The sequence below is a fragment of the Poecilia reticulata genome, linkage group LG17 (assembly GCF_000633615.1).
Source record: "Poecilia reticulata strain Guanapo linkage group LG17, Guppy_female_1.0+MT, whole genome shotgun sequence".
NCBI lineage: Eukaryota > Metazoa > Chordata > Actinopteri > Cyprinodontiformes > Poeciliidae > Poecilia > Poecilia reticulata.
Genome location: NC_024347.1, coordinates 25,071,278 through 25,096,955, shown reverse-complemented (window position 1 = coordinate 25,096,955; position 25,678 = coordinate 25,071,278). Strand labels below are relative to the sequence as shown.

Here is a 25,678-nt window from a genome sequence, read left to right as displayed (position 1 = left end):
CTTTATTCTAATATTTAAGGAYAAAAGCAAAATTGCATGATTAACAACACGTTCTTCTGCTAAATTTCATCCTTTGTGGCAGCTTGCTGTGTTAGTTAAATTATCAAACTACCCTGGTTGTTACTGTTGTACTTTTACCCAAACCAGCAAGGAATGAAAATGTAAAACTGGCGCATGTGAAAATACATGTTTTGTTTTGTAAGTGAATCGCATTACTCACCTTTATGAGACGTCATGGCAACACAGTTCTCATCAAAATTTCWGAAATCAGGCTGATGATCTTCCCACCATTGGAATGAGACCATCTAGCCATCTTATTGCAGSAAAGGCAAATAAGTCARTTATTTTTCAAACCTCACTCATGTGTTTTTGCAATGATTAGATTAATACTAGTGTTTTAAATTAGGTGTATTTTTGTTATGAAATTAAAAATCTTTAATTTTGGAACTAATGTTTTTCACAAATATGTTATCAATGTGTACTCACTGAACACTTCTGTCAAAATCCACGGTCAAACCAATCCAGAAATGTGTGTTTTCTTTGTATATCTAAACATAAATAGGAACATTTCAGTGTGAGTGTGCAGAAATATGAGAACCAGAGATTTTCTTCTAAAAACAAGTAAGAAAAAAAAAAAAAAACAGAAAGCAAGTTTCTCTACAACAAATACGTTCAAACAGGAAACTCCTTTCCCTTCGCTACATGTGCACATAGCAAAAACTGAGTTGGTTCATACTACTTTAAGAAACACAATGAATGTCATCAGTTTAATTTTTCTTAGCTACATTCCTGTAGTTTTATCCAGTGTGGAATGATCCCAAAACTCAACAGATTTGTTTTTATGAACACATTTTATTTTTCTAATTACAAAATTAAGCAAATGTGTCAGTGCTCACCTGTTTCCACAAAAATACATTTTCTTCTTGACTCTCAAAGGTTACCAGGTCACCATGTCTGTCTTTGCAGAACTGTCTTGCATCGTCCATCACTGCTTCCTCATTGTTGATATAATATTGATTCCCCTTCCATTGAAGCCACCCATCAGACGTAACGTTGTAGTCTGTACAGAAATGCAAAATTGAAACAATGTGAGATTTCCACATACAGGAACTTCCAAAAGTATTCATATCATTTGGATTTCTTTCATATTTTGTCATGTCACAACCACAAGCGTGAGAGCATTTCGTTGGGTTTATAAGTCTAGTTCTAAACTATATCTGTTGCAACATTTTTARAATTAGCATTCATAGATGCTCTCTGTCTAATCTATTTTACCAAGAACAATAATAAAAAGTCAGTGTATGCAAAGTTCACCAAATTCATGTAGATGCAATACAAGGCACATAGCTTAATATGTAATCGACAGTCCAATACATGTTCAAATATGTACACAAGGAGGTCAAAGGACAAATAATTTTAAAAAATTGCAATTTCCATTGAAAAATTAATAAAATTTGAGCTATATTGAGTGAGAAAAAATATCAGCAAAGTTTTAAATCATGATCAAAATTKATTCACACAGATCTTCAGTTTATGTGACATGGAACATTTTGTTTTTATCAGGGAAAATGTGAATGTKAATTAATATTAGCTGTGAAAAATGATTATCAGAACATTACATTACACATCTTTTTCAAAACAAATATTTTAAATAATGATCCACTCACATGGAGTAATATCAGGTGGAGGTGACGGTGGTGTGAATCCTGTACATGTGTAAAAAGAGATTGTTAACAGTGCTTACTTCAGAAAGGCTTTCTTTAGCTAAATGGACACTTGTGTTAAATACGAGGTAATATTGACTTGGACTGACTTAAACAAGATTTACCTGTACGGATCTGACAAGCCCAGCAATTGTACTTTTCACAACCAAYATCAGTCCAAGACCCATCGTTGCCCCAATTATTTGTAGACATTTCAACACAAGTTTCTACATTGTTTCTATTATTTGGCTCCCCATTTCTCCAGTGTTGAAAGTTCACCTGTTAACAAAAGCAGCACAACTTCTAGCGATTAGTTCATTTCCTTCAGCGTTGCAGTAATAACTTAAAGATAGACAACTGCGAAYGCACTGGGGATCCATCACTCCACATAAAACCATTGCTTGAGTCAGGAGCACTCAGTCCAATCCAAACGCTTCCATAGCTGTAAAAAGACACAGTCATGATTAGTACCTGATGTGAACGTGTAGCATTTATTATACAGATATTCTATTGTCTTTTCTTTATTTTATTATCATTTAGTTTCAGTGTTTTAGCAGACTGTTATCCCTACAAGCTGTTCAAATGCTACTGCACAGAAACTGTACGTCATGTTGACTGAAACCAACAGAAAACTTAGTCAAGAGGATTATTGATAGCTGATGGTGGCTTATGTTATAGATGAAGGTTTATTGTACAATTGCTTCAGCAGGTGCAGCTCAGCGGCATTATGGATGCTTAGAAGGTCTCCTCCAATCGCTGTGCAGTAATCTCTGGCCTCAAACCATGTCCTCTTTTTTGAAGGTCTCGAAAATATCTTCAAGACAAGAAAATCAACTTGCATTATAAGCCGGTAATGAATTGTCATAATCACGCTATTTGACATATTCAAGACATTCAGCTAATCACTATAATATCATTAGTTATTAATTCCCACTGTGGCTTTGTTGGAACCAAATTAAGCTTGTAGAAGACCCTACACCTGTCTTATAAAGTAGAGGTTATGCCCGTTTTTTATAGATAGTTTTAAGTCTTCCTTAATATAAAATAGTGTTTATTTTTATATGGGTCATTTAAGCATCTCATGCTGGTCACTGCTTGTCTGTTGAATATTTGCACACAAATTTATGTGCTTGAACTATGGGTAAAGTCTCATTGTGCCCATTTTASGATATTGCTTTTCTATTTCCTTGTAATGTTAATATTTGTCTTGTAATCACTAGAAAGGGGCACATCATGTGAATTCCATTTATATTAAAGCATCATAATATAAATGCTTTATATTATAACATAATATGAGTGCACTACATCCAAGAAATAGATACTTTTTACCTGGAAGCAGATGGGTTTTGATATGACTTGGTTCCATTCAAATGRACAGCCCTCAGACGGAGCAGTTGTTGGTGCAGGCGTCTGAGTTGGCACTTCTGTTTGATATTTGCAGATGTACTTCTCTCTGTTTGTACACGGCAAAAYGTCCCACACTCCGGCAGAAGTACCAGTGGTCATCGCRACACAACCCTGGTTGTGGCCTTGTTGGCAAAGGAATTAAAAACTGTCATTTTAAAAGTTACTTTYAAACACATTATACAAACATAAATGTTCTGGTACCTGGCATTTCACTGTTCCAGTGAGCATATCTCACAGGGCCATGCTGGTCCACTCAAAAATTCCCGGGTGCTTCTGGTTTGAAAGCCCTAACCAGAAATGCTTCTCTGGCCTCAGACCCACCAAGCTGACTAGGAAGGCATTATCCACCCTGAAAAAATGTCCAGTTTGTAGAAATTAAAGTATTTTGTGATTTCATTTTAGTCAAAAGGACTGAAAAGTATGACCAACTTTAAAAAATGTGTGATTTTGTTTATTATTATTATTATTATTATTATTATTATTATTATTATTATTATTATTATTGGTATTTGCGTAGTAAAAAAGTTATGTGACGTTTTTCACTTCCTAAAATTTATGGCACACTTAAATATTTAAATACTGAATAAATTTAATGTCTATGACAAGACACACAAGCAATGTGTACAAATTTTAGTGCACCACATTGATTAATAGCTTCCAATGCATCTTTTAGGAACAATTTTAACCAAGATAACCAAATTGTCATATTGTAAAAAATAAAATAAAAATAAAATGCAGTTAGCTATCTCTTTCTTTCAACATGTTTCAATGTGCGTTACATGGAAGAAATGCATTTTTATGTATCAAGCCAGCAAAAAATATCTTTTTTTTTCTTTTCCAGATTTTGTCATAATTTTTGATGATTAGTTACTATACATGTACTTACAAAATGCTGAAATGTACCTGATTTTAATGGTAGTTGTAAGGAAACAACTACCATTATACACTTCTGTGTTTTTAAATAAACAATCACCCATTAATTTGAGATTGCAGTCACATCATTTTATGATCTGATGAAGACCAGAACACCCCTCATATTGTAGAGAACACTTAGATTAGTAGTAGTACTCTCAAATTTCAGTCCTTGAGGGTCAGTGTCCTGCGACCTTTAGACATGTCCCTTGTCCTACACACTTGAATTAAATGACAACACCGCCTCACTAGCGCACAGTCAGGCTCTATAAAGCTCTGCTAATGAGCAAATACAGGAGTGAGACATCTAAGTGTTGCAGGACATYGGCCACTGAAGACTGGAGTTTGAGACAACTTATCTAGATGCTCTGTTCAAAATGTTTTTTAATCATAATGAATTCTTTTACCTGTCTGAAACATCAGCCAAGTAGGAATTGGTTCTCTTGCAGTAATCTTTTGCTTCATCATATGTCTTAGACTCCATCCCAATATAGTAGCAGTAGGAGCCGTGTCTTTTCCAACCCTTTCATAGRAAATAAAAGTTGCATGGTCATGTCAGTACATGWTTTCCCCCCTTCATTTTTACTGCCATGTAAGTATTGTAAAACGATTCTATATTTGGAAGTTGGATTTCCTCTTAATGGAAATTACACTTTTATTAAATTCTTAAGYGAGAATAAAAATGTCCGCCTTGCCTGACTTTCTTTTTTCTTGCTCTGAATTAGGAATATTTTCTTGCCTGTTTCTATAAATATGCTGCTTTTAAGCAGGTTGCATGACATGAGAAAAGTAACATATTTTTGAATTGTGTGTCAAAAACTTTATAAAATCAAGAGAACTTAACTCACACGCTTGCAGCCCTGATTGAGCTCTACTTCATCTCCTGAGGGTTCAGAAGTACTTCTCTTCATTCAAATGAAGCCATGTTCAACGTCACAATCAGTAACAATCCAATATMCACCCTACAAAAAATAAAAATGAAAAAAATGATTCATCCTGAAACATATATTTAATCCACAGAAGTTGTCATTGCAGCAGTCAAGATATTCATCTTAATTGTTCTTGTATTATTTGAGAAAAATGTAATAATTGTTTACGGGAATATTTTTTCTTGTACTAATTAAGTGTTTGATAGTGTTCTTGGTTTGTACACAGGTACATTTCTACTTACTTATAAGTACAAGTAAGTACAACTTACTTTGTACAAGTAAATACAACTTACATGTAAGTGGACTTACTTGTACTATAAGTAAGCGTACATAGAAACATGTACATAGCACTTCTCTAAGTACCCCAGTTAATTATCTTCTTCTGTATAGATTTTATAATAGAACACATAAAACAATATAAATATAATATAAACATTACATATCCTCTCATAAGAACACAGTCATGATTATTTGCAGCTTCTGGTGAAAACTCCCACCGGATGAAGGTAACTGTGGTGAGGTCACTCCAGTCAAACGAGCCTTCTCTCTGTCTATCATTTAGTCCTATCCAAAGGTCATCAGTATATTCTGCAGATAAAATAAAACGTCTATAAAATGACAATGTARTAAAGTAAAGTTCACTAACAAACTGTATGAAGTTTCACTTTGTAGCTAGGTTGCAATACAGATTTTTACACTTTTYCCCTGAACTCCCAGGCATTTATTCACGCTGGGGACCAGCAGTCGATTACCAGTTGTCCAGCGTATGTCGTCACATGTGCTACCAGTTTTAACTAGGCAAGAATCTGTGCCTGTGTTRGTAAGCTGAAATGGTGAATCTGAAAAGAGAAATTGTTCAAAACAGTTCAATGAGTAGCTAAAAAGAAAGTAAAAAAAAAGAAAGAGTTTTCAATGCAATAACAGTAGCTGGTTAAAAATAATAATCTGCTGTTAAACTGTTTCAAATTTGCATTGTTTGAAAACACAAAGCTTACWACYATGCATTTTACTGGAAACTCAAACGTTCTGCTATCAAAAGCGGGAATACTGTACCATTTGATTCCAATGAATGGGAACTTGTAAAAAGAAGCTCCAGGATCACACACAAGATATGCATTACGGCCTTTTAAAATGCCCCAAAGCTGAGCATTCAATCCATATGTTGCCTGCAGAAAATGTAGAAGCGATGTTAAAGATTTCAGAAAAGGGGAGGATTTAAAGTCACTGACTTATCCCACTGCAACACGTCACTAAGTCTCCTTTTCAAGGTTTCCTTAAAGTCAGAATCCTGACAGACTAGTTTCATACTTATTTGTTTTTGATTAAAATCATATCAACACATTTTCAAGTATTTCAGTGTGCAGTTGGTTATAAAAATCCTTTTAACCTATCTAATAACTTGAAATAATTTTAGAACGTGTTTATTTGCTAAAATAATCATCCTAAATTTAATGACTCAACACAAGACAAGCACTGAAATAAATTCAGAAAGGTACATTTCTATAAATTCACCTTAGTGGTAAATAAATGTCTAAAGCAGGGGTGTCAAACTCCAGTCCTGAAGGGCCGCTGTCCTGCAGTTTTTAGATGTGCCACAGGTACAAAACACCTGAATCAAATGGCTTAACCTCCTCAGTTCTCCAGAGCCTTGCTAATGACCTAATTATTCTATTCAGGTGTGGTGCAGCAGAGGCACTTCTAAAAGTTGCAGGACACCGGCCCTCGAGGACTGGAGTTTGACACCCCTGGTCTAAAGCTTTTCACAAGTTCTTTTTTTTATCTCACGTAAGAAATCCAAAAAAACAGGAAGTGAGTCAAACTGTGGTTTAATGTGCACAGCACAATTTAATAGTAAATCAAATCACTGTTCCTGAGTTACCTAAAATCCTTCCTTTTTGCAAATTTTGCAAAAAGGAAGTCTTCAGAATGCTGACCGTCATTTTTTAATTTCTCAAATCCAGTTTCTGATTTCCTCATTTGATTCAGTTAATACTTCAAGTTCACATTCAAGTGTGTTGCGTTGTCCAAGAAACACTGTGCATTACAATCGCTCTTACCGAGGTTTAATTTCAAAATCAAAACAAAAAAATAAAACAAAAAAGGAATAAAACAAAAAAGGAACAAAACAATGATTATTTTCAAAGAAAAGCAAAGTTATTAACAGTTTGAGAGGGTACATCGGGGTCACCAAAACAATCTGAAAGAATTTGTGCAGGTAAAAAGAACTTCTTTGTGATTCATTTCAAGGCTACCTGCTTCTTGAAGTTAGAGTTGGAATCCATGTCAAGCAAAACTGTCAAATTGCTGCTCTTTGTGCGCGAGTCTTTCCAGGTTGAAATAGAGATATTAGAAATTGAATATTATTTTATCAAAACAGAATAATTACTGATGATTTGTGAAACATTTCCCACCCAAATTATAGCACATTGACCCTTCTTGCCATTGAATTCACAAATTAAATCAACTCAGTTTCATTCATTTTGTTTTATTCATATAATTCCCATTTCAAACAAATGTCATGTCAAGGCTATTTACAAAACAGATCTAATTCATCAATAAAATTATAGTCAAACAAAAAAAATTAAAGTTATCATTCAAACAGATTTAAGGTCACATTCCTTCTATATAAATCCCACTTATTATACAATATGGTCAACACCAGAAATGAAAATAAAACAATTAAAATAATACCGAAAAATGAATAGCTTTATTAGCAGATTCCATTTTATTTTATTTTTTTTACCAAAACAACTAGTTAACAGGAAGTTTTGTAATTTTTTTTTGTTTTGTTTTTTCAAGTATTGATGGATTTTKTTTCTGCTAACCCTAATTTCACTGATTATCATGTCAGATATAGATCATTCCTCTTTAACAATATCAGTGGGAACATTCACTGATGACTTTAATGCCAGCACAAGACTTTTACATTAATTATTGTTAAGTGTATAATTTCCCATAAGTCATTTTTTTTATCAACTGTAAATATCACAACATATAACATTATTATTTCAAAACGTATAATCTCTTGCAATGATTTTTTAAAATAACTGTTGGAAAAAATACTAGTTAATTATCATTTATTGATCAGATTAATTTGATTTATCATTTACTCATTTGTTGCCTTTTGACCTTACGCTTCTAGACATATCCTGGTTTCAGAATAACATTACATATTGACGGCTGAAGTGAAACTTATACATTGCAGYATTAYAGACGTAAGGAAGCCAAGTTCATAAGTTCATTTCCTGCTGGAGATGAGGACAGTCAGCAAAGATAGGAAACCAATGGTGCTAGGTGTTTTTGCAGGGTTGCAAAACACAACCTTACATCTGCGCAAATCACGTAGGAAGTGTAGCAAGATGATTTCCTTTGTTAGTCAGAGAATGCTCTGACCTACCAACTGTGTAACTCTTTGCATTTTCTCCATGCTGGGAAGTTTAATTAAAGATMTATAGAGACTCTCTAACTTTTGTGAATTCTGTCTTGGTTGTTCTTTTTAGSAAACAAATTTTTCTAACAATAACCTTTTGGAGAGGTGTTGTATCACTTCTACRTGAATGACTGCGTTGAGTCAAYGAGTGTTCATGTCTTCTTTCTCATCTGGCAAATAAGCTTTTGCAGTAGTTAGAATACGATATACATCCAAGCAACTTGCCACATTTCAGTTGTTACGCCACCTTCTTGTATAAATCATTCTTTGCATTTACATTGACTTTATGACTGTACAAATCCTATGCAGCCCAAACAGAGAATACTTCCATGCACCAAGCACTTTAACAATTATATAGTTATTACAGGTTGACTGTTATCTTCATCTGCGTTCCCCAATAGTTTTTTAGTGTCCACCAAATTTTTCTGTGTCCGGTTGCTGCTGAAAAGTGGGTTGTCGAAGGCCGTTAGCCCTCCAGGGATTGGTCTGGTCATCATCTGACGACCAGACTTCTTGAACAGGAAGAAAGCAACACCTGCTCCCGCCGCGATCCCCGCAATGACTAACACAGCAGTTAAAGCTGCATGACCCCGACCTTGAGGACCCGAGACAACACCTGCAGAGGAAAAAAAGTAGATGATGAGGAACMAAATAGATTTYTCCCAAATAGAAAGAGATGAAAGARTGACTTACTTGGTGCGGATGATGGCTTTGACAGCAACACTGGAAAGAAAAAGAAAGGAGTAATACAAAGTTATAGAACCACCTTTGAAACATCAGTTTTTAACACCAGACCCAACATAGGTATCAGTTCATAAAACCCTGAGGTCATATGAACAATCTTTGGAGATTTTAGTGTGCTAGCTGTGTAGGACAGTGTTTTTCAACCATTTTTGAGTCAAGGTACACTGTTTTAATTGAAAAAATCCCAAGGCACNAAGGAGTAATACAAAGTTATAGAACCACCTTTGAAACATCAGTTTTTAACACCAGACCCAACATAGGTATCAGTTCATAAAACCCTGAGGTCATAAGAACAATCTTAGGAGATTTTAGTGTGCTAGCTGTGTAGGATACGCGGTGCATTTGACTCTTGATCTCAAGATCTGGCAACAAAATTTTGAAGTGACCTGAAGGAAAAGCAGTTCCAGGTCACTTCAAAATGYCATTGCCAGAAACTTCACTCCAGACACCACAGGTCACTTCAAAGAGTTGGTGAAACACCAGGAAAATGTGACGCAATTCCAATAAATTAAAATAATAACATTTAAGTAAATTTAACATTAAGGCTATTTCTATTTTTCCCCTTTTCATAAGTAAAAAGTGAAACACAAAATAGTTGCCATCTACCCTAAATATTTTTAGAAAATGGAACRAAAGAAAATATTTACAGCTGAGATTTAATTCTTGGTAAAGTTTTACCTTTGGCTGCTTTACAGATGTATGGTCTATCCATCCATCGTTGCCCCGTATGCCATTTCCCRTCTGATGCACTAATCATACCRAAGGGGCCAGATGGATAATTTTGCCAGTTTTCAAAATCCATTACCATGTTATCCAACCACTTCCATTCTCCTGGGGATAGACAGATATTTATTTTATTATCATGTTTGCTGTATTTTATGAAATGAAATTACACAAATACACTGTAAAACATTTGAAGGTGGTTTAACTTGAAAATGAAAGTCCACCTGCTGCCTTGAAAATTTATTTTCAGTCAACAAGAAAATTGTTTTGGTTTTAATTCTGAAATTAAAGTTCAAAGACATTGATTTTTTAAGTTCATTAATCTTGAATTGTGAGTTTTAACCTAATGCTGCAATTTAAACCAAATAATTATTTCACAACATGAAAGAAAAAAAAAATGCCCCCCCAACTAGTTAAAGAGCCACATTTCTCTATTATTTTCACTCACAATAACACAAGATTATTTAGGTTAACTTATTTTAGCTTACTTATTTAACTAAATGGTTAAATAGTTGTTTTAGRATCATTTWAATTCTTGTTTCAAWTTGCATGMACAAAATTTTTGATCTGAAGATKAATTTTTTTAAAYGACACAATGAATTCTGCTCTKAAATATTTAGTGTGAACAGGACGTTATCCTAAAGCTTTGCAAGCTGAGAATTGCTGAAAATAAACATTTACCTTAATAACACACAACAGTCAGATTAATGTAACACATTTCCATCTCAGGATACAAAAACATGCCGCTAAGCATTCTGGGAAACAGTTCCCAGACTCCTGTCTTTTTCTGTTTACAGTTTTTTTTTTAAGTGCTAACCTAAACACTCAGTTTATTCAACTCTTAGAGGTTTGACAAAATTAATTTAAAAAAAAAGTTAACTTACTGCAGTAAGTTTATCTTACACAAACTCACACATTTAGGTTCAAAATCTAAAACTCACAAATGTAATTTACTCAAAGAGTAGAAGATAGTAGACACAACTAAATGTGGCTCAAACATTTTACASTGTAACAATACTTTCGTAAAACATAGAAAACACATTTTTAGATTTTTCCTTTAAGATTGCYTTTTTTGTGATGTTCATTACCTTTATTAGTTTTGTACAGGCCCATCCAATAAGATGTGTGAGAGTCTTGAAATGATTTAATGCTATTAAGTATGAACTCCTGTTCAAAGGGATCTCCGATGCTGGCAAGGGATCCACCTTCACAGAACATAMCAGGAGTTATTTTTTTGTGAATGCAACATACATTTTAACTACTKTAGAAAAGATTTTTCACAGAAAACACCTACCATGTCCCAGACAGCTAGTAGTGGCATCTTGCCACTCTTTCTCATCAGAGGAAAACAGGTAGCAAAAACCTCTAAAAGGTTTCCAGGCCTGCCACTGACGTTGGCCAAATGAAAACCGAGAAGGCCTATATCCAGACATAGACAAATGTGGGTCTTCTGGACAAACTCCAGGATAATCRTCTGCCTTAACTTCTGGTGGTATGTCTGTGTAATATATAAACATTGGTACAAGTTATTTATTTTAATAATTCAAAACCATTTTATTAAAATTCATATGGCATTACATAGCAAAATGGAAGAAAATTTAAACAGTAAAGTGTGGATTTAAGCAACTTAAGGGATGTACGTGCTTATATGTTTATTTAGAATCCATTTAGTTTGCTTTTACCTGTGGACTTCATGCAAAGACTGCTGAACTCCTGATTGCAATCGTTGGTTTTCCATTTTCCATCCACATCCACATAAACACAAATTCCGTCTCTACGTGGTTCATTACCACTCCAGCGAGTAAAAATTAATGGCCAGCCCTCTACGTATCGGAAGTAGTTATTAGTCTGAAAATAAAAGAAAAACATCCAAAAAATAAAAAAAATAGATAATACATACGGCTCAATTACCTAATGTTTTGTGTTAATGTTCTTACATTTTTGGTAACATGGATAACTGACAAATATCTTGTTTTGAAATTAAATTGTTACTCTAGGACTTAGCAGGGCTGCATGCATGTTGTAGTTATTAAAACAAAAAATCTACACAGATGGCAAATACAGAAGAAATTTCTACTCTCTTCTTTTTTTTTTTTTTACTTTTTTCTAAAAAGTAACCTAAATTCTAAGATGCATTTAAGAAAGTAGGGGGGRAAAATCCTTTCAATTGCAAAAACAACATATTTGGTCCTGAGACAGATGAACACTTTGAATTTCAAACCATTGCTAATAATTCAAATGCATTTCTTTCAATGGAAATCAATCAAAAGTAAGACACATACTTTAAAGATTTAATTGTAACACCACCAATATTTTGCAATATGTAAACTTAGATGGCAAATAGGAAATAATGTGGATGCTTATAAGACATAACTTCTCTTGGGTCAGCACTCTTTGTAAGGTGATGCTGTTTTGAGACAATTTATTGAGACTGCATATTTGTCAATAAAATAGAGTTGTCAGATGTATAGAGCAAAAATAACATGGCTTATTTAATATCTAAATTTATTGTGCATAGCCTTCAAGTAGCTTTGAAATCAAAAATATTCAACATTAAATTTAGTGCTGTTAGAACATCGGGGTAAAAAACTTAAGTAAAACTTTTCCTTTAGAAAAAAAAAATTTGTTAAATATTTTTCAACTGATCAAACTGAAATTTTTGTAACAGTATATTTCCACTTAATACATTAGACAGGTGTTGCACCTGTAAAAATGTGCTTTTTGTCAATTCCCTGTGAGCATTTTATCATGAAAGCATTACATCTAGTAAGTTCGAGTGGATTCTAGAATAAATGTTTACTTTAAGAGGCTTTAAAGACCATACCTGTTTTTTATTGAGTCCAATCCACAAAGAACGATTAAGATTCAACGCCAGCAGCTCAATGTAAGCCTGTGTCCACTCAGTCCGCACGCTGACCAGCTTGGCGCCGTCAGCTTCACAGGCCTTCTGAGCTTCAGACCAATTCTTTTGCTGGGTAACAAGCTTGATGGAATCATTTAGGATTTTGAAGTAGTTCTCTGGATTTGTTTGAGTTTTATTAGGTAGCTTGTCGTCTGTTTTAGAATAGAAAAGATAAGTAACCATTTTTTTTGTTTTAAATCACGGTATTCAGTTTATTGCAAAAATGTGCACTTAAAGATGAATTTAAATATTATAAATGATCATAATTAAATACTGTCTACTTGTAAATCAGAATGCATGAGTGGTGTAACCTTGTAAATTCTTTTTGTTAATGTCTTTTTACTGATGCAAATAAAAAACTCCCTTGCTGCCGTGTGAGTTTCCACCTTCAGATACTAACTTTTACAGCTCCGCCGAACCCCTGAGACCGACTCACCGAACCCCTGGGGTTCGATCGAACCCAGGTTAAGAACCACTGGCCTATAATAAGATCATGTGGCCGCAACAGCCAAGCCCAACCATAATCTTATTGGAATGTTGCATTTGTGTTTGGCCAATCAGCCAAAGGAACGAAAATAAAATCCTTTTTACAAGGTTACAAAAATCAGTTCACAACTACACATTCTTATTTACAAGGATTAATCATGTAAATTTTGTTTGCAATTTTACCAATCATTTGCTGTTTTTCTCACAGAGAGAAATAAACTAAACCTGGGTTGAAGGTTAAAAGTGGGACAGATAAGTGTAGTACGCAAGAAAGTCAAGAGAAAATTTTACTGTTTTGAAAACCATTGGCAGGAACTACGTTAAATGACTTACTTAAGGGCATTGAACATATAAATCCATTGGTGTCATTGCAGGATTTAGGTATCCATTTTCCAATTCCAAATGAAGGATTAGCGTTGATCACGGCACACCGTTTCTGTTAGAAATGACAGGCCAGCAGACGTAGTTCACAAAACTCTTAATAGTTAAGTGTAAAATGGTAAAAATTACATTTTAGAAAATACTCACCTCATTTCGAAGACTTACAAATATCTGCAAGATAAACCGACATTATAAGATTATTATAATCTGTATACCTCAGAATCAGAGAAACGTTTTTGATCCCCGCAGGGGAAAACTGAGAGAGTTGTGATCAGAATTACAGGGAGAGAGAATATTTATTCAGTCATATTTTCTTCACTGCTCTACAACCCACCCGAGGTCTACAGCCCTCACTATTAGGATATCATTTTCTGCCAGTGGGTCAGAGGGATAAGCTTGTTTCTTTAGCAAAAGGAATGGTTTCTGTTTATTCAAATTCAAATAATTTAAGAATTACTTACGTCATCGTCATGGTCATACTGCAAAAGAATCCAAAAAGAAAAATAATCAAGCTTATAAATCTTCACTTCAAATATAAAATTTAAAGCCATGATTTAAAAATATTAAATATACAAATAAATTGCTCTCAAGCAGTTGCACATTCAAATTTATAGATTACCTGGCATGCATGAAAACCAAAAGTTAGTTTTTATTAGGTTAATTATCATTTTGAAGTGACCTATAATTAAGGTTTTTTTTCTTCACTAAGCAAACGAACTACAAAATGATTGTTTATTTTTCAAAATATTTATGGGATTAAAATAAAATGATCAAATAACATTTTGGTAAAGATTGCTAAAACTCTTAAGCAGTTGTAACTCATTGGCCAAACATTTTTCTGTAGCAGGAGACAAATTTTAGAACCACTGATTTTGCACAAAGAAAGCTGAATGTTTTTATCTTACCATAGGACCGTAACGGTGTGAAAGGTGTGGAAAGTGGTAAATTCGTCGTTCCTAAAATTTAAAACAAAATCATATACTTAATAAATTGTCTGAGTGATACCATTTTCAAATTGCCAACACAAACATGCAATGTTTACTTACAGACTCAAGATTGACATAAGACCTCGGCCGTCCATCAGTCCAGTAAAACCCATTGCCATACGAGCTCTGAAAACCAATCCACAGGTCTCTGTTTGGTGTTTTACTCATTTCAGACACTAAAAACACTGAAAACAGAAAACAGTCGTTAAAATCCCAGACAATTCCAGATCAACAACATAATACAATTTCTCGCTTTTCCATAACTTTGCATTCCAGTTTAAACCCAACCATGTTTAGACTTGCACCCACAATATTTCTAATGAGGGTGGTTAGTAGCCAAAGACAAAGCATAATAGGGGTAAAAACTCAATGATAACTGAACTACAGCAAAGCTGATGGCTAGAAAACTTAGCAATATACTCAAGTAAATATGACGTTTGCAGCAAATTACCTGAACTGATGTAAATGTTTAAAACTTTTATGAGAAAACAAACCTTGCTCATGTCTTGAGGGAATAGAGGCCAAGTTTCCTTCCATGTCAATACATTGTTGCCTTGCATCAAGCCATGTTAAAGTTTTGTCACTTATGATCTTGTAACACTGAAATTGAGACGTAAGAAATTAATCGACAACTTGTGTATATTCCAGCTGAATGCATTCGATGTGGCTTCAATGGGAAGAGGACCAGATACTCTCAAGATATAAAACTGAAACCAGAGGGTCAGTTTAGATCGACTCAACAATTTCATGCGTCATTCAAGATCATTTTTTGTCTTCTTATGGGAGATACAGACGTGTTTTTATCACTTATTCATCTCAGCTGTTTCCAAGAGCATGTTTTTCTCTCATTATTTATTCATCTAATTCTCACCTTGGAGTTGATCTTCTGCCAGCCGTCTTTGCAGTTACCTTTAGGTGGGGCAGTAGGAGCCACGGTGGCATTGACAGGAGGTGAGCTACTGCGCTTACAAATAGAGCCGAATTCAAATCCACAGTTGTAATCATGCCAGAACCCTGTGAAACCATAAATGACAAGTCAGGAAGCCACAATGTGCACCTCACATTTATTTGTGAGATAGGGATTGGTGACATTTATCAAAGTATTCATATTTACATATTTTTGTACTTTTGTTTTTATCTTTTTCTAAAATTGACCCATATTTTTTTCTTAGCTGTAAAGAGATAGCTTGTTATTTCATTTTGCTGATTTTTTTCATTATTGTTCTGATTTGAACCTTTCTGTTCTGGCACTTAAAATAAAAATACGATAACTGAGAAGAAGATCTATGGGTGGTGGTGAATGTGAAATATTAAAGTTAAAAAAGTACCAGTAATATTATTATGGCGGCATAAAAATAAGCTATTTTGTTTATATTTCATATCACTCCCCTGGTCTTAGTTTTATCTGTACTTTTTAAATGAGTAAAAGCTGGTGAAAATGTTTTYTACAGTACCCTATTCTCTTGCTTCATTATCCAAAGAATACAATCARAAGGGCAAGTTAGTTATTTCCATTTAGTCGTCTACTCACCATGGAACGATCTCATGGAAACACAGTTTTCGTCATTATTAGCAAAATTAGGTTGTCCTTCATCCCACATTTGATAAATTACTGGAGAACCATCCATCCATCTTAAAGCAAAAAAAGATGAGGTCAAGCATGCAAAGAAAAATACACTACTCCATTAATCTGCCCCATTTCCATTATAGTTAGTTATAATGCTTTGGAAGAAAGCTTGCAAACAAATTTATTAATATTCCTTTTTCTTTCAGATATGTTTGGATGATATACTTACTGGAATGACTTGTCAAGATCCACAGTTAATCCAATCCAGAAAGAACTAGAACGTCTGGATATCTATACTCAAACAAAGGCTTATTTTAGTTTATGAGTGCAAGAGAATATGTCAGAGAAATGTGACAAGAAATTCAGAAAGGAATAACTAGTGTAAATTCATAACACTGTGTACTTCAGTGAACTTTGCAAAAGGCAAATGCAATTCTAATCCTGCTGCATATAACATAATTTCTTTGCCAATTCATTAAGTTACTCATTTGGCTCAGTCAAATAAGGAGCTTAGCGAAACTGTAATCCAAATACAAACAATTATATTTATTTAATTTCATTTTTTTTCCTTTTGTGACATCAGTATTACAAACTTGATCATATTCCAAACTAATTGAGAAAGGAAAGGGAAATGATAGTTCCCTCTTTGTTGTGTTTAGAACTTATTTATACATTTGTTGTAAATTACTACATTTGTTTTTAGCCCTGGAATTAATATTCTATTGAACCTACTATTACCAAAGTGATTGCTGAAGTCTTAAAATATATATAGTGAGTGATATTCATTCTTCGTTATATGGATCGGCCAAAATTGGAATCTGCAGGTCAAACTAAAACTGACAAATAAAATGGGGGCTGAAAACAAATGTTTAAATCAGTTTGTTTTTTTTCAGCTTCACAATGTCATGAACATTTGTGTGAATTTAACTCACAAAATCCCAATGAAATACATTTTATATATTTATAATAAAAAGTTCAAAGGGTATGGATGATTTTGAGATTCTCTGTTCACAGAATTTGTAATAAATATTAAAGTAAATTAAAATTTCAATGAAATCTGGTTAATATTGATTTCTCTTTGACAAGCTAAATTTGGGTTTTATTGTATTTTTTAGCTATTGGAATTGTGCCTTACCGAAGAATGAATAAACATACCTGCTTCCACAGGAAAATACGTTCTGCTTCACTGTTGATGGTTACAAGGTCAGCATGTTTCTCTCTGCAGGATTTCCGAGCATCTTCATTGGCCATTTGCCGGTTTTCAAAATAGTATTTATTTCCCCCCCATTCCAGCCAACCATCATCGGTACGGTTGTAATCTGTGCATTTGCCACAGCAGATAATGCATATTAGATACTCTGTATGAGTCAAGTTCAGACTTTACGGTACAGGCAGGTTGCAGTCTTAGATTAATTGGCAGAGCTTAAAAGCAATCACTGATGATTGTAATTTGCTGAGATGTATTTGTGAACAAACGGAGCTCAAACACAAACATTAAACTCATCACGTCAGATGGTCGCTATGGTAACACAACAATCTAACTATGAAGATTCTTCACTGAGCTTTTACACCACATTTAAATCTTAAACTTAAATGTTAAATAATTAAAAATCTTTTCTTTTATCTATGCAGAAATTATTAAATAAAACGTAACAACATTGTCATTCTCAATAAGCAAATGTTAAAATTCTAYATCTATGGTCTGTGATAAAATGTTAGCATTCATGCCTAAGCAGCTGCTTAGTTCATTTATGCCTGGAGTCAACTTTAAACATGACCAGCATTACATAGAGTTTGAATAGCTGCTGGTTAATTACTTAATTGGGATTTAACAGAAATCCAAAAATATTATATTATTTTAATTGTGTTTTTGTTTGTTGTTTTTAAGACTCTATAAGTATTGTCAACAAGTATCCTATAGTTACCCAGTAATATTTTTACATTTCCTGTCAACTTGACATTTTTTACTACAAAAACATGGTGGCCTGCTGGTGGACCATCTTGGCTCCCCTACCACTGGGTTTAGCCGTTTTTCTGCGGGGAAATGCTGGCAGACATGTAAACATATAAAGAAAGGCGTTTCTCGGGATTTAAGCTCAGGATTTAAGGAGAACATGCTACCTGAACCGGAAGAGAACCAGTCAAACCCAGACTGATCACAACAGAGTTGTGAATTTCAAAAAGTAATATTCTATTTGCGAGAGCAAAAATATGTGCACAGGATGAGGGGCTTGTCAAGGGTATCACAAAGCAGGATTGGCATCACTGCCAGTAAGTTTGTTGACTATTGCATCTCAAATTGAAAAACTGAGTTATTGTATTCAGGTTAATACGTAATACACTCACCTGGAGTTGGAGTGGGTGGCGGTGACTGTGGAGTCAATCCTACATGTAGATAGGAAGCACACCAGAAATCATGAAAAAATATGGTATAACTGAGAAATATTACAAGAACTTTGGTAACTTTAAATGTCTCTAAGAACAACTTTACATAACTGTACGCCATAGCCACGTTTTACCTGTGCGGATCTGACAAACAAAGCCATTACGTGCTTCACACTGATTATCATTCCAAGATCCTGAGTCATCAAAATTGCGTGAAGTGAATTCAACACAAGATTCAACATTGTTTTTGTTGTTTGGCTCTCCATCTTGCCAGTGCTGAAAGTTTACCTGTTAAGGGAACCATAACGATAGAGACAGGCGTAAATAGTTTTGACAAGGATTAAGAAGGCCTGCAAAGAAAGGCATCTGTTTACTCACTGGGGATCCGTCACTCCACTCATAACCAGTGCCCTGGTCATTGGCACTAAGTCCAATCCAGAGTGCTGAAGACCTGCTGTAGTAGTATCTGGAAACAGGTGATATATTTAAGTCTCAGTAACAAATACAAGATGAGACCTTTGTGCTTTGGGTGACCTACACATTCCTCAGCTGCAGGCTGCCATATATGGATGAGTATGGATAAAGACTACGGCTTCTATAAATATATTTCCATTGCTTAATAAATGTATTTACTCATGTAAGTCTGTCTTGCAGTCTTGTGTTATGCATCCCACTGAGGCATACTATAGACAACCCCTAAAAATATAYGTCACTGTAAAAGCAAATATACACAACATTTTATAATGTAAAGCATGCTATATGGTATTTTTTATCCATAATGTGATTTCAGCCTTATTAGCAGTTGCTGAGAAAATAGCAAAGGGATATTGATCATTTTGTAAACAAAAGAAAAAAAAAAGGAGAACAACATAAAAAGGCATTCTGGTGCATCTCATTGAAAAATTGCCTGTTTATGGCAGTAGGCAAATAAAGTCATTCTGTACCTAGGTGTTTCCATATTGAAATTAATCTCAGCAGCGCTGTGGACGCTCATAAGGTCTCCTCCGATTCCTCTGCAGTAGTCCCTGGCCTCAAACCATGACTTAGACTCTGAAAATACCTAAAAACACAAGAAGTTCACCTCCTGTTATCTCTGTCCATTCAACCCTCATTTTATTATTGAGCAAAATTCGTCTCCCATCAGACTGTAGTTCACTCTCTGATGTATTTTGTTTATCAGTTAACTGTCATCATCAAAACTATGAGAAAACGTGCAGGTTGTCTCAAACAAGTTAAAAGGCACTCAGAAAGGCAAACTCATGGTTTCAACTTATTATAAAGCAGCCACTGAGGCTTACATTATTAGTGTTTCAATTATTACCTATTTTTTCCAACTGACATTGTTTGCTTATGTTAACAAATCATTGCAGTTTAGCAGTGCAAACATTAAAAACATCAAATTTCACCTTGTGGCAGACATATCTCGACTGGACTCTGGTCCATCCCTTTGCACAAAGGGCAGACGGAGCAGTTGTTGGTGCAGGCGTCTGAGCTGTCCCCTCTGCTTGATATTTGCAGATGTACTTCTCTCTACTTGTACACGGCAACACATCCCAGAGGCCCGCAGTGCTGCCAGTGGTCATTGCGACACAACCCTGGTTGTGGCCTTGTTGGCAAAGAAATGAAAAACTGTCATTTTAAAAGTTACTTTCAAACGCATTATATGAACATAGATGTTTTGTACCTGGCATTTCCCTGTTCCAGTGAGTATATCTCACAGGGGCCGTGCTGGTCCACTCAAAAACGTCTCGGTTCTTCTGGTTTGAAAGCCCTAACCAGAAATGCTTCTCTGATCTGAGGCCCACCAAGCTGACTAGGAAGGCATTATCCACCCTGGAAACATGGACAATAAAATAATAAATCATTTACCACGTCTTTTTACTTGCACTTACTTTGGAAGCTGTATTATTGAATATTTTTTGTTATTTAACTTACATATTTGATTTTGAGTTACCGAATAGGTTGATTTAGCTAAACATAAAGATTAAGTTAGGTGTGTTAGTCCTAAATACTGAGCTATTTAGATGCAAAAATGTAAAGGTATTTCTGAAATAAGATAGAGCTACAATATGTTTCACATTAGTTAGATAGCTAGTAGATAGCTAGATTGTATTAATGAGATGTTGCTGCTATCTAGTCCTACCAGGWCTAAGATCATATAGAACAACATGGTGTAATATTTCATGTGTTTTTATCCATTTAAGGATTTTTAATTCTCATTTCTTTATCTGGGAGGACCAGTTGTTTCTTCTTATGTCACCTAATTTGTTTATCCTCAAGAAAATTTATTGTATTTCATGATTTTAACAATGTTTATATGAACAAATGTGGCTTGTTAGTATCACAAAATCTCTTTGGTGTTAGAAATCTGCCTCGCTCTCTCTCACTCTCTCCCCCGTTTTTTAACACACTTGTAAAAATATACCTGTTTGAAACATCTGCCAAGTAAGAATTTGATCTCTTGCAGTCCTCTTTTGCATCTCCAAATGTCTTTCTCTCCGTTCCAATGAAGTAACAGTAGGAGCCATATCTTTTCCAACCCTTTTCAGGAAAAATAAAAAGAGCATTTTTATCTCTTTCTGTGTAAAGACGTAAAATAATACAACAGATAACAAAACTCTGAACTGACAATTGTGAATTACTAGTTCTATCACTTATGAAAACTGTGTTCTGTGTTTTCAGCACTTTGAAGAATCTTTTCAAATTTACTTTGTTGAAATCTTCCCTCTTTCGCTTTACTGCCAGATAAAATACCAAAACATTTTTTTCCAGACTTGGAAGAAATCACTCACAGTTTTGCAGCCTGCATCCTGCTGTACTTCATCTCCAGTGGGCTCAGAAGCACTGGCTTTCATACAAATAAAGCCGTGGCTCTTCGTACAGTCATCATCAGCCCAGTTTCCATTCTACAGAAAGAAAATACACAGTTTGTTTTACAATATATTGTCAAAATACACACACTGGACCTATGCAGACCCATTCAAAATAMTGTAGAAAAGTTAGTTTATCTTAGGAACTTAATGAACAAGTGAAACAAATTAAAAGATTGATTACACAMAGATGGATGTTTGAATGTGTATATTGCTGTAAATTATGATGATTTTCCGCTTACAGTTAATGAAAGTATTACATCTGAGCAATGAAAAGCTATTTTTAAAAACACAAATGTTGGCTTAATGAAAAGTATGTTTAATACCTGCTTAAAAGTTGTTATTGTCAAAAGGTACTTTTAATCTGACAAACAAGGCTCATTGGATTGTATATTCTAATTTATTGAAAATTACTGTAATGCCTCCAATGAGTTCTGGTTTTCCTATCAATGGGATTTACTTGAAAAATCTCCAAATGGGTGACAACCTGATCAAATCCTTGAACTACCTCCACTAACTCTTTTCTATGTGGAGAAACAGTGGGTGTTCTATAAAGGAAGCTCATCTACCAACATGGATCCCATCTCATAGGCCGAGCGACTATAATTGCATTTGTTAATTTAGAGCTTTGCTTTTTGGCCCAGCTTCATCATAGCAGACCAGATTCAATTTGTCACATTTAAAAGAGAACATAAAGCTTCTTACCTCTCCTCTGACGAGAACACAATCGTTTTGGTTATTTCCACCTTGTGGTTTTCCAAACTGCCAGCTTGTGAAGGTAACTGTGGTGTGGTCAGTCCAGTCAAACAGGCCTTCTGTTTTCTTGTCATTAAGTCCAATCCAAAGCTCATCAGTGGAAGCTGCAGACAGAGGAAATAAATAAAGGATCATTACTATTATTACTTTATAGCACTTCATAAACTTTAATTTATGTGCTTAGTTTGCAGATTCCTTATTGTGATTTAAAGGAAAGGCAAAAAGGTTAGCTTGAATTTATGTTCAAGTTAGCAGTTAGATGGTTTTGTCACACGTAAGAAAACTCCAAACTAAGAAACCACCAGAAGAAAGATTGATATAAAAATCGGGGTACCATAACCAAGCTCGGTCGAGATAAAACTGTGGTCCTCTGTATTGCGAATGCTTGCAAGGTCCCCTCCTTCTTTACGACAAGTCTGCTGAGCAMCAGACCAGCTTTGCGCGTTTCGATAAAGTCGGAAGCAGTGGCCATTGTATGGAACCCAAGGTGCTGAACAATGTCCCATGTCAGGACCTGATTGCAGGATACACAAAAAGGAGAATGTACAAATACAAGTTCACAACATCATAAGCATATTTTATTTCCCCCAGAATTTATGATAAAAATTCTCTTACCCGCCGTTGGAGCAGCCAGAACTCCTTTACTGTAGCAGATGTAGCCGAATTTCTTGTTGCATGTTGAACTTTGCCATGCGTACCTTACGTTTCCATCCACCACTCCACAGGTATGTGCTGGATTGTTAACTGGGTGTCCTAAAACGACATGATGGACAACGTTAGGTATGTTGCAGCGTCACTTATCATAACTATTTTTTCACATGAGGATTTTATTTTGTAATGTGTTTAGTTTTCTATCTTGACAGAAAACGATTGTGTAAATACAACGCTGTAAGTTTTTGTTGTTTCCAGAGGGACAATTGCTGTTGTATATAAATGAGAAGGACAGTAACTCAAAAGCAACACAAGCTTGTAAGAAGTTAAAGGAGAGCCATTTGTGGACCCTGTGATTTTTATTGAAATATGAGACTGAAAAATCTTACCTGAATCCCAATTAAGGTAACGAAAAGGGTCCCCATTAGACCATTGCCAGCCATGTTCTGAATCCAGAGTCAGCCCGGTCCAAAGTTTGTATCCTTGGTGGGTACCTCCTGGCTCGAGCAACGCTATAAGAGTGAAATAAAAGAACATTTAAAAAGAAAGACCTTGAAGAGCTCATGTATCCTCTTGCCAGTCTGAATTCTTGTAAACCTGTGATGTAAGCCTTCTCCTGGGGGTCAGTGATGGTGAGCAAGGAGGCGCTCTGTTGCTTGCAGCTTGTTTCAGCCTCTGACCACGTCAATGCAGACTCGGTGTTCAGTTGATAAAGTGCTCCACTTGTTGGATGTTTGATCCAACTGTCCTTATCTGCAAAACATTATATACAAGTTAATCTAACTGAATAAAAAAAAAAAAAACGTATCTGTCATGAAGACATCAGATAACATGTACGCATTCTCTATTTAAATAGTAATTAAAGGTAATTTTACAGTAATTCCACATAGAAATGTAACTTTTACATTTTATAGATTAGCTACAGAGTGAAATAATCCAAGCTCTGTGAACTCAAACCCAGCAAATACCAATTTACTGAGGTGGCATATTTATGTTATTTTGCTTTTCTCAACTTTTTTTTTAATAGATCAACATTCACTGATGATAAAGTGCTTATTTAATTTAAAATGGGATAACAACATGCATTTAAAACACTAACTGTACTATATTACTATGATGAAAAGATTGTTCAGGACTCACTGTTTGTTGGGCAATAGCCCCATGTCTGATGTTCGTACTTAGTTTCAACAGAACACCAGTGTTGGTTTCGGGAGTCGGCCAACGTGCAACTTGAGTACCACTGGTTTTCATAAAAGAAAGGGAACATGCAGGGCCTTCCTGCTGCATTGCCTCCTATGGTATAAAATTCTGAAAAATGAATTTTTAAAAAAATGGTTACGATTAAGCACTCCATTTGATACTGATTAAAAATTAGTTGGATTTTGCAAAGAATGCAGTTTTATACCTCTGTATGTTCTTGTGCAAGCTCCACTGGATGTCCCTGATATCACGAGTTTGCTGATGGGTCCTGCTGTTGTCACTAGTACAGCTCTGTTATCTGCGTGGAGCTCAACAAAAAGCTTCTGTCCGGTGCTCGCTTGGAGGGTGAGCAAGTAGTCCTTCGTGCAGTTCCACTTCTGGAGCTCATTGTTTTCATCACAATCATAGAGGCTTACTTCACTCATCGGAGTTGTTCCCTGGACTCCCAGACATTTATTTTTCCCAGGCACCAGCAATCGGTCAGCAGTTGTCCAGCGTATTTCCTGGCAAACGGAGTCCGTTTTAACCAAGCAGAAACCAGCTGCGTTGGTAAGTTGAAATGGTGAATCTGAAAAGAGAAATTGTTCCAAATGAAAAGCTCTCATAAATATTCCAGCATTCAGCTACTAGAAAATGTTTTGTCAACGTTATACCGAAATAAAAGCAATAATTTGACACAGATTTCTACATGCATCTACTGCTATTTAAAAAAAACCTGAAACAGATTGAAGTCAAGAGTTGGAATACTGCACCATCTAATGCCAGGCACTGCAGCATTTTCAGTAGGAGCACAGTGACAATACATGTGCTCCTCATGATTCTTCTTAGACTTTCTCCCCAGAGAAAGTCGCTTAGTCCATGTAATGTCTACACAAAATCTAGAAGTTGTGTTGGTCAATATGAAGAGATTGGGGTTTTTATCTGCAGACACATCGCGTCAAGCCACGTCATCACATCTCTTTTTTTTTTTATTCTTTCTAATTAGTCAGCGTTAGTCTGGTTTGTTTAGTGGCTTTTACTTCTGACAAGCAAGTAATTACCATGTACTTCCTGAGATCTGAATGAGTAATTGGTTCGAAGAAAGACACTCTGGCACCAAGTTCTGCCTATAACTTGTTCTTTGCATCCCAGTAGACAGGAACATATGCGCGTAAACGGAGACCGCAGACAGACTGACTTCCTGTGGTTGCAAAAGGTTTTTTTTGAGAAAGATCATAGTTTTATCAGAAAGCCAACTGCTCAACTGGTCATTTGTCATCAACATCAAGTGTTTCTCATTAACTTTCCTAGAAAGTTCATAGAAAGTCACTAAAAATTCAAACAGCAAGCATTTCAACAACTGCACCGACTTTTAAGTTTGATGATTTTCAAGTCTTTGAAAGCTATACGTTTTAGTTTTATAACTACCGTCAACAATATGTTATGTATTGTACAAAATGAACGGTAGACAGTTAGGGATGTGATTTATTTTGTGGTTTACAAAGATTTAGACCAACATAGTAGAAGTCAGTTTCAGAAATTATCTGGAAACTGTTGTGAAATAGTTGCAAAAAGGGAAGTCTTCATAATGCTGACTGCGATTTTCTTTTCTTACTTCTCTGGAAAACATTTCATTAAGTTCAGTTTAAAAAACCCTTTATACTGGT

General features: G+C 35.0%; 1 protein-coding gene and 1 long non-coding RNA gene across 4 annotated transcripts; both read right to left on the bottom strand.

Annotated features, from left to right (window-relative positions):
* Positions 1 to 48: 48 nt before the first annotated feature.
* LOC103479817 (uncharacterized) lies at positions 49 to 5,776 on the bottom strand. 3 transcript variants are annotated; one of them, XR_001777525.1, is made up of 3 exons: positions 1,668 to 5,776; positions 897 to 1,060; positions 49 to 548 (listed from the first exon to the last, which is right to left on the bottom strand). It is a non-coding gene; the product is annotated as an uncharacterized LOC103479817 (long non-coding RNA). The 3 variants fall into 3 exon arrangements; XR_001777526.1 differs by having other exon boundaries at positions 897 to 1,706; positions 1,829 to 5,776; XR_001777524.1 differs by having other exon boundaries at positions 897 to 4,545; positions 4,871 to 5,776.
* Positions 5,777 to 7,419: 1,643 nt separating this feature from the next.
* On the bottom strand, positions 7,420 to 24,902 carry LOC103479889 (macrophage mannose receptor 1-like). Its single transcript, XM_008434573.2, has 33 exons — positions 24,785 to 24,902; positions 24,238 to 24,600; positions 23,973 to 24,140; positions 23,430 to 23,585; positions 23,222 to 23,344; positions 22,797 to 22,934; positions 22,516 to 22,695; positions 22,131 to 22,285; positions 21,348 to 21,461; positions 20,981 to 21,096; positions 20,240 to 20,388; positions 19,962 to 20,161; positions 19,500 to 19,615; positions 18,934 to 19,021; positions 18,690 to 18,843; positions 18,517 to 18,555; positions 17,326 to 17,489; positions 16,400 to 16,461; positions 16,135 to 16,235; positions 15,475 to 15,617; positions 15,098 to 15,203; positions 14,664 to 14,788; positions 14,523 to 14,573; positions 14,079 to 14,096; positions 13,765 to 13,788; positions 13,570 to 13,672; positions 12,673 to 12,902; positions 11,531 to 11,696; positions 11,143 to 11,346; positions 10,937 to 11,053; positions 9,804 to 9,956; positions 9,075 to 9,104; positions 7,420 to 8,997 (listed from the first exon to the last, which is right to left on the bottom strand). Exons 1-33 carry the CDS (start codon positions 24,846 to 24,848, stop codon positions 8,732 to 8,734), a joined length of 4,386 nt encoding a protein of 1,461 aa, XP_008432795.1. The 5' UTR covers positions 24,849 to 24,902; the 3' UTR covers positions 7,420 to 8,731.
* Between the last annotated feature and the right edge of the window lie 776 nt (positions 24,903 to 25,678).